This window comes from Hyalella azteca, unplaced genomic scaffold, assembly GCF_000764305.2.
Source record: "Hyalella azteca isolate HAZT.00-mixed unplaced genomic scaffold, Hazt_2.0.2 contig8830, whole genome shotgun sequence".
NCBI lineage: Eukaryota > Metazoa > Arthropoda > Malacostraca > Amphipoda > Hyalellidae > Hyalella > Hyalella azteca.
In genome coordinates, this window is record NW_025938914.1 from 82,414 (window position 1) to 92,446 (window position 10,033).

A 10,033-nucleotide genomic window follows, 5' to 3' on the forward strand; every position below is an offset into this window, starting at 1 on the left:
TTCCTCGGCTTGGTCGTGTTCCGCGGCCGGGCTGTGTTCTGCAGCGGAGCCTTGGAGCGCCCGTGGAGTGCAGTGCATGTCGCCATGTCATGTGCACTTAATCGGGTTTGTTGTCCATGCTGTTATATTATTACATTTTATATTGTATTGTTCTTTTGTTCTAGCATGTTTTTTTTAATTTTTTTTTCTCTTATTTCAAATTTTATTTTTTCTTTTTATTTATTTTATTTTATTATTATACTTTTTAATTCTTAATTTTTATTTATTTTTTATTTATTTTATTTTATCAATAAAATTATCATTATTTTTTATTTCTTTACATATTTTTCTTTTTAATTTTCATTGTTCTTGTTATTTACTCTAATCTTTATTTCATTCACTGCTTTATCCTTATTATTTGTCTACGTTTAATTTTTGTATAATTTTATTTTATTCAGTTATTTATTAATATTATTATTTGTTTTTTCTTTTTTCCGTGTGTGTGTTTTCTCTCTGTTTCAGGTTTTCGTTTTCAGAGCTGTTAAAACAGTTAGGTACTAATTAAACCCAGTTTAGGCAAGGGGCTTTATGGACTAGTTTCCAGTGCTCCTATAAGAATAAATAAAAGAAAGAAAGAAAGAGGCTGTACCTAGACGAAATCAACTGGAAATGGAATACATAGACCAGTCAATCATGTAGTCGGTATTTATAGAATAAATCAGCCTTATTTATTACTAGTTTGTATATCATATTTAGCCATGCGGGCTGATTCTCCTGTTTTATCGCCAGATGCTTTGTCTTCATTATGTAAGTTCATTCAAATCCATCAGAAAAATGAGTAGGCCTATTTTATGAAATTGACATTAAAACCTATTCAACAGATATTTCAAAGTCACATCTTTATTGTAGTTATCATGCTAAGTCAACAGTAACAATAGGTACATACGGTTATGACATCACTATTTCAACCATCTACGCATGCATAGAACTAAGACAAAGCTTAATATAAAAGAAAAAGTTGAGAAGTGTCAGAATTACCCACAATGTCGGAAAATGGTGCGTTTACCCTACTCTGACACCTAAAGGGCCTAGCAAGAAATAAATGGCTATAAATAGATCACTGTATGCGCAACTCGAGTTCTGATTGGATTACGTCACTCTCAAAACACCACACTATGTGCCAGCAATGATGAAACATCACAAACTGTTGCCATATTTATTTAAAAGCCTTTAGAATTCAAATCTACAAAATCGCTAAATTCTGACACTGTGTGACTAAATGCAGCATATTGTGAGATGAATTCTGACAGCTCTTCAAATTCGTAATTCTGACACCCTGTGTTGTAATTTCGACATCCTGTGTGAGCTGTGTCGGAATACAATACCCTGTGTTGTGCCAGTCATGGCTGTTTGTCGTAATTCTGACACCATGTCAGAATTAGTTTTTATGTATCTAAAACTGTTTTTTAAATCAATCATCTATTAAAGTATTTACCACTTAAAATCAGCAAATACAAGCGTACTTAGGGGATTTCTAATATATTCACAGACTTATTTAAAAGTCTCAAACCACAATATTCTTTCTACACAAACAGTTTATCACTATTTAGTGAAGCAAGGTCAACTATCAACTTTCATACTTGTTTCGATGTTCTCACTAGTTGACTTGGACTTTCACTCTGCGGATCTTAACATTTTCCTGCTAGACCTAGTGTTTTGCGGAAATTTGGCACGCAATAGGATGACGTCACTATTTCAACCATCTATGCATGCGTGGAACTAAGACCAAGCTTAATATAAAGGAAAAAGTTGAGGGGTGTCAGAATTACCCACAGTGTCAGAATATGGCGTGTTTACCCTCTTTCCTTTCATGTTCAAAGTTGAACCAAAATTAAAATTATTAAATACAATCAGTTTACTGTTTCAAATTGAATTTTGAAGCCCTTCTACTTTCTAGGTCAAATACAAGTTTATATCAGTTCATTTACTTGAATTGCTTGAAAAATTTCAAGGAATTTGAATGTAAAGAAAATTACCTACCTAACCTTATCTCAATCTTTTTTTTGTATATAATAGACTTTCAGGTTAATGTACTATGCAGGAAAGGTAGCAGATTTAACTAGAATTTTGTTTGCAGTATAATTTTAACTGAGACCTAAAAGGTACTTGGGCATAAGAAGTATAAATAATATAGATTTAAGTAATATTTACCGGCAAGTGGCAACTAAATTATATGCTGCTTGCCAAAGTTTCCCACGTCTGCTGAAACCATCCATGCTCACTCCAGTAAGTTCTGTTGGCTCACCTCTCTGTATCATCAATGTATACATCCTACCGGCCTCTTCCTGCCCCCTGGAATACTCTGTAACTTCTGTCCTTTTTCAATGTGCATATATTTTTCAGTGAGCCAAAGCCTGCCAATACACATCAGTGTAGAGACTGTGACCAACAACCCCCAGCTTGGTCAACTGCTGGAGAGCCTCACTGAGCACCTCACGCCAACTGCTGTGCGCTCATCCACCCAACAACATTTGAACAATGCCACCGCTGCTCTAAAACATGCAAGGTTTGCAATGATTTATTTGTTAACTTAATGAACTCATGAAGAAATTGTTGATTTAAATTAATTTTTGGAATATTTTCATTCCTCAAGCTATTATCCTGTATCAAAAAATCTAAATTAAACCTTTATTCATCTGAATTTTATATCATATTTTATTAAAAACTTTTGTTTCTAAACTCTAAACTAGATTAATTTGCACTAATTATTCTCAAATTTTCATTAAGTGGCTAAGGTGCTCTCTGAAATATTTATCATCTTGGAAATGAGTTTTTAATTATATTTGTGAGTATAAATCCATTAGGGTACAATGAAAGTGTCTATAAAAGGATTCTAATAATATAAACCCATATAAAAAATGTAAAAATGATGCCATTAATCTAATCCTGTTCAAGTGCAACTTAAATGGGTTGACAATGTTGCCTCATTGAACAGACACAAGGATCCTGGTGTCACAAAAACTTGTGCATATTAAAATATCTTTGTATAATGAGAGCATATAAGAATATTACGGTATAACTTTATGGAACAATAATTGAGATGTTCCATGCAAGAGACTATATATTCTTTATAATGTTACTGAATGACTCTAAAGGGAGCCAACAGTTGTCTTTCCATGTGGAGTTAAGTATTCTCATGTAAGTATTCTCTCACTTCATAATCTGAACCAAATTAAGTAGTCCATAGATCTTTGCCAGATGATACCTGGTTTGTTTCCAAGCTTTGATCTTTTTGGTTATTTATGCTCTCGGCTTCATAGATGAGTATCTGAACTGATGTAGGATATTATAATTAACTATAAAGTATAAATTGTATGAAATTAGATGGTTTAATTTCATTCAATACCCACTATATTGTAGGTTACATGTAAAGCTTAATTTTTAGCTGAGATCAAGAAAGCTTTGATATTAGTAATTATCAAAATTGCTTCTTTTTCATTTATTTAACCACCTCTCTATGCAAAATTTCTAACATGCTCTTTTTTTAGCTTCTCACTTGAATGAATTTCAATTTTTTGTATATATATATATATATATGTATGTTTTTCGTTCTGTGAGTTTTTTTTTTTTTTTTTTTTTGCTTCAGGTTGGCATACATGGAACAAGCTGCTCTGTCCCACTACATGTTATCTGCCATACGGTCAACAAATGCTCCAAATGTGAGCTTACTTTCTAATTTCAAACCAGGCCAAAAATGTTATACCTATAATTTTATAATCTATTGTCTAAATTAAATTTCTATATTAGTGAAATGTGTTCTATTTCCAGGTTTTGCAACCGATAGAAGACTTGTATGCTCTAGCGGAGCTTACAGGCTCATTGAAGCTTCCATTCAAGTCCCAGGAGGCAACCACAAATTCTGATCACAACAGCAACACAGACGACACTCCACCTCTCACAGCCATGGCCATCAGTAAAACATTCAACAGCAGCACTCATTCTCACATCTCTTCTGAGAGTAGCAGCCACAACTCTTATGCAGGACTGAGCTCTTTAATGAACTGCAGCAAGAGTTCTAATATGGGTCGGCTTGCTGATAATTCTACACACAGCTCCTCTGATAATATCTGTTCTTGCTGTGATAACAAACCTTGTTCTGAAGTTGCCAATGCTCTCAAGTACAAACCTGAAAAGTAAGCTTCGATATTGATAATCATTGTGAGATATGATTAATTTTCAATTATTGTTTTTGTTTTCAGAATGCCTTGATACCAAATTTTTCTGTTTTTGCCTATTGTTTATTGAATAATGGATCTGATGGATCGAATTTGATTTTTATAATAATAGCCTTCCCATCTAAGATCAATTAAATGCCAAAATCAATTAAACACTATCTTATTTATGGTAGCAGTTAGACTTAACTTTAAATAGCTGATTTCATATGTGCTCACATTTCAATTGCCTGCATTATCATTTTCCCTCTACAGGGTTCGGGACCCAGTGACTTATAAGCTGTGCAGTCCTAAAACACTGACGGAAAAAGCAGCCAGACTCTGTGCTGGCAGCAGAATTTCTTCTTTGCTGGCACAACACACCAGCGACCGCATCGTGACTGCCTGGCAAAAAATCCGATCCTGTATCCTCCTGCCTGACGACTGTGAGTGTCCGCGGCTACAAACTTAAGTCACATTCTTATTCTACACTGTAATTGAAGTCATATTCATTGAGACGTGTTAATGTACCTATATATTTATATACCTTCTGTAATGTCGTGTATCTACTGTTGGTAGTACTTTTTTTAGCTCGTACAGCTAAAGTTACTTACTCTACAGAAAGCAAGAGACTAACAAGATTTTTATCACATTGTTCTCTTTGGTCATGATTCAATTAAAGATGTTTTAAAGAAGAAATCAGTTCAGAGCAACTTTTTATATCTATGAACTTCATTCAATTTCAAATCTTCAATAATTGCACATTGATAAGCTTTTTTCTACTATCAGCTGACAAATTAGTATACCTACTAAAATTGAGAATCTGATATATTTCTGTCTTTTATTCCTTTGATTCATTTATTCATGAAATCAATTTCATGTTTGTTGTGACTTTAATGCATGAATAAACTTCAATTTGCTCTTCAGTTTGAACTTTTTGTGTCATTAAATTAGCGCCCTTAACTAATGTATTTCTAAGCGGTATAACACGCGCCTGGTGTGGTGAGCAGCTGCTGGTGAGGAGACGGCCGTGCCGCGCCTGCTGAGCCTCAGCGACCAGTGCTGCAGCAGCGCCCGCCTCCTGCACTCCTCCTGCATCATCACACACGTCCTCCTGCTGCAGGTACTGCATGCACTCCTCCTGCATCATCACACACGTCCTCCTGCTGCAGGTACTGCATGCACTCCTCCTGCATTGGTGAACGCAAATTGGCCGGACAATCGCTGCCCTCTGTCGTCGGTGTCAGCATGTCTCTTCCTTATTTTGTAACGTAGAAAAAGACTCCGAACTTTTTATCAGCTTGTCCATGAATGTAACTCGATGTTAAAAAACCTATTTTATACTTGATAATTAACTTGCAACTTTGATCCTCCTTTAAATTACACCAAAAGTAACAAATTCAAATAAACCTTCAAAGCTCGAATTCTCGTTAATCAAATCATTGTCTTGACTCACAAATTGACAAGCTCTCTTCTCGCATATCATAACAGGTGGACGGACAGTTGGTCGAGTATGGGACGTTACTGAGCGACTTGGTGAAGAAGAGACGACTCTCTCAGCTGCCATATCACAACCTGCTGCATCTCTGCACTGCTCTGCACACTCAGCACCACAAACTCAGGTCACAAAGCTTCTTTTGTGTATGATTATGAGAATTTTTCTGTTGTATAGAAATTGAAATTTCGAATTGTTGTTGAATTTTATGTTTTTGAAAATTGAATTTTTTGTTGTTGTTGACTCAGGTCGGGCTCTTGATCATCTTTACATCAGACGAGCTCAAGTGACTCACTTATTGCACAACGTCAGCACACTTTGGTTTGACTGCTTGTATATTGGATTCATTATTAGTTAAATTCCATTGTGACTTTGAATTGTTATTCTCTTATTGTAGGATTTTATTGTATTTTATATTCTGACTTACCTTAAACATTTGCAGAGACATATTTACGAGACATTTTCATGCAAAGTCAGTATAAACTATTTAATCACTTAATTTGCATTCGAATTTTCATTGAATTTATGACTTGAACTTCCAATTTGATGTTCCTTCAAACGTCGTTATTATATGAACTAGTTTTTTTGTTCATGCACTTGAATTTGAATTGCATACCAGCATGCAAGACCCTATTTAACTCGTTATACTGGACTTATGGTATTATCGCTTGTAGGCCGGTTGGATGCGAAAGCGTTTAGTTGTATAATACTGTTTGTGTTCAGCCTTCTATATTACGAAGATGTTAACAGCTCATGCGGATGCTTATTTAAAGAAAGTTATTTTTTTCGACACGAATTTTAACAGCAGTTGATTTTGAACAGAACATTCTTTTTACCAATATATGTACTTCCTCACTGCACACTTGTGAGTAGCTGCAGATGCCGTGCAAATGGCACATTCGTTTTAACTGTATTTTCCCACCACGAGAATGTGTATAGCTGCAGATGTGTATATGGTACATTCTTTTAAACTGTGTGTTGCCATCACCCCAATGTGTATAGCTGCAGATGCCGTGTATATGGCACATTTGTTTTAACTGTATTTCCCGCCCAAATGTGTATAGCTGAACATGCCGTGTATATGGCACATTCGGTTTAACTGTATTGTGCCACCACGTAAATGTGTATAGCTGAACATGCAATGCATTACGTACGTTTGTTAAAACGTTTTTCTTAGCTTAGCTTCGCGTTTGTTTGTTTGTTGTTAAAATTGACAACGAAAATTAGCCCACTTCTGATTGCTCTAGAGATCTGAAATTCGGCATGCAGGCTATTTTCGCCTAACAATTTCAGATACAATCATAAATATGGCACATTTGTTTTAACTGTATTTCCCACGCAAATGTGTATAGCTGAACATGCCGTGTATATGGCACATTTGTTTTAACTGTATTTCCCACCCAAATGTGTATAGCTGCAGATACCGTACATAACGTACCTACGTTTGTTTTAACAGAATATTTCCCCCCCCAAAGATGTGTAGAGCTGCAGATCTTGTGCCGAACATACACGCCATCAGTCATGGCAGGTCTGCGTGGCATGTCACTACGTCTGCAGGACCGCAGTCGCATCGCGTCTCAGGAGCTCGCTAAACTGCAGCATGACCTGGAGCCATACACGCATCTGGACCCGTCCTATCTCGCCCTGCTCGACGAGTATAACAAACTCAAGGCTGATATCAAGTTCTGTACTTCTGCTCGCACCTAAAAAACTTCGCTTCCCATTTTCAATGCTAAGAGTCTTCAAGAAATTTTTAAGTACGAGTTTTATCAATATGGTATTCAAAATAAAAAAAATTACTTCACTTCAAAAATAAAAAACAAAAAAATTACGTTGACCAAATGCCTTAAAATTGCTCTACTTTTATCTTTCATTGCCAAATCATGGAAGTCTTATACAATAATTTAGGAAGGGGCTGCAACTGAGTGTTAAAATTTTGGTACCTTATGAAATTTCTATTTATGAAAAATTACATGAATTGAAAGTTTGTTTAGATTTTGCATTCTCTATTTGCTTTGGTTGAATGGCATTTTTATGCGAAAGTTAATCACCTTATCTGCGAAATTTTGCTGACTTGCTAAGAAATAATTTTTTAATTGAAGACCGTGCACTCGTGGTACTTTCCTTCACGTGCCTTAGACACGTGCTTTAGCTACTCAGAACTCCCAAACAGATACCACGCAGTCCGCAGCATTGTTTCAGAGCCTTTGATTCGGAACACTGTACATTGCTGTCTCATTTTAGCACTTCTGTCCGGCAGTTCGGTGAAACGACCTCTGATATGAGCCTCTAACGTTATTTTGCCGTAAGGACATTTTTTTTCATTTACCTCGAACAAAAACTCTTTGATCATCTATTACGTGTAGTTACATATTCTTAAATTGTTTCACTCGAGCAATTATCTCGATTAAACCTTTTCAAGCTCGTGCACAACCTTGCGTTTTTAATACGTAGGCAAATTTGGTAGTAGAAACTTATATTGAAATGAATAATTCAATATATTCTTATATTTATTGAATAATTCGAATAAAAAACATTGATTCATGTTTAATATTATTTTCCGCAATTTCCGGGTTTTAATTTAGGTGTCCCAAACTTATCCGGACTCTGGAACAGGTGTCTGCGAATCAGCTGATTATGTATGAATCACTTCTTTGCGGTTGCTGTAATTATTGTATTTGTTGCTGATGCCAAATTTTGGCTAAAAGCCGGTGTAGCTTGATTGTTTGATAACCAATAGCCACTGAAGACTTTTTGATCCAACCATTTATCACCGTGAAGAAATAGTTCTTATGGATTCTTTTCCGGTGAGTCGTGAGTACTAAGTTTGGACTGTTTGTAGGTATGTGCACAAAAAAAAATTTTTCCTTTGATCGTAATGAAAATTACACCACTGAAAAGAGAAAAAAATTTAGAAAAATATCATATAAGTATGAGTGAAGTAAGTCAAAAAATGAAAAAGATATGAATTTTTTATGAATTGAAAATTCATATTATAATATTGTATATTAAAAATAAAACTGTATTTTATATTAAAAATAAAACTGTATTATATATTAGAACTGATATTAAAACTGTAATGCTTTTTCGGAAAAATTAAAAGATGCTGCAATTCTCCAGAAACTCCTGAGTTTACTGAACCTTTAAACATAAATTGGTGTTAATTAACAACATGTATGCTAAATCTGTCAACATTAGCGGCTTATCGGAAATGAAGAAGATTTAAAACGGGAGAGGAGTCCATTTAATGACACACGATTCATCACTGCAGTTAAAGTCGCCACCCTTAAAAATACTGATACTCATCTTTAACTTTAACAGAAGTAAAAGAATCTGTAACGTTGTGACAGCTTTGAATTTTTGAAATTTGAAAGCTTTGAATCAGCAATTTTTGAATTGCTGATTCTCCTGTATTATCGCCAGATGCTCTGTCTTCATTATGTAAGTTCATTCATTTAACTGAATTAATTACAAATTACAGTGAAATTGAAAAAACTTGCTAGCGAAGGCAAAATCGAAAAGTTTTCACGAGTAAAACATTTCTCGTTTTCACGAATAAAACTCGTTTGCACGAGTAAAACATCGAAATTTTCACAAGAAAAACATCACTGTTTAGTAGTTAGGAATGTATATTCAAAATTTCGTTCAAATCTGTTCTGCTGGTACAAAGCTTCATAGAACTGCGTTCATTAGTTTGGGAGATATTCGTTGATCATTGAATTTGGAGGCACCAAGAATGCCATTCTAGCAATTTTGTTCGTGTCCAGCATATGGCTTGTGCTGCATGTAACAGGTACTAAACTCTTTCAAGCTTTTGCATCTGTGTTGGAGTTAGGAAAAAACCTGACGTGTAGTCAATTTTTGAACAGATTAGAGCAATTAACGGCTGACTAAGCACTAAGTAATGGCTTCTTATTGTCTGGTAGCCACTAAATACTCATTTCAAATGGGGGGCTGCGTTGCACTTGTTAGTTCGGTGTGGGTCCCGATTGCTGTTTTCGGTCAAATATAACTTCCGGAATCACGCCAACAGTGACGTGCGTAATTGCATAATCTGACCGTATCAGTCTGCAGATGTGTGCGCCGGTCAGATTTCACGCTGTTGTGCGCCCGAATCTAGAGTTTGGGAACCTCGTGTGGTCACCAAAATTTGAAAAGGACAAAAATTTAATAGAGAGGGTTCAAAGACGTGCAACAAGGATAATTCCTGGCTTGAAGGGCAAGTCCTATGAAGAAAGATTAAAGATTATGAAGCTTCCAAGCCTCAGTTATCGATGTCTGCATTGGGATCTCATTGAAGTATACAAGTATACTCATGGTCTATACAAGGTCCCTGAAGGGTTACTAG

General features: G+C 35.4%; 1 protein-coding gene across 3 annotated transcripts; it reads left to right on the plus strand.

The window, feature by feature from the left end:
- Positions 1-570: 570 nt before the first annotated feature.
- Positions 571-8,200, plus strand: LOC108666303. Of its 3 annotated transcripts, none has more exons than XM_018153146.2 (8): positions 571-786; positions 2,383-2,545; positions 3,626-3,698; positions 3,808-4,172; positions 4,467-4,636; positions 5,201-5,313; positions 5,682-5,812; positions 7,161-8,200. In XM_018153146.2, the coding sequence occupies exons 1-8, from the start codon at positions 738-740 to the stop codon at positions 7,390-7,392; spliced, it is 1,296 nt and encodes a 431-aa protein (XP_018008635.1). In that variant the 5' UTR covers positions 571-737; the 3' UTR covers positions 7,393-8,200. The 3 variants fall into 3 exon arrangements, with proteins under 3 accessions (XP_018008635.1, XP_018008637.1, XP_018008636.1); XM_018153148.2 differs by having other exon boundaries at positions 5,201-5,362; positions 7,161-7,345; XM_018153147.2 differs by lacking the exon at positions 571-786 and adding an exon at positions 2,037-2,265.
- Positions 8,201-10,033: the final 1,833 nt, after the last annotated feature.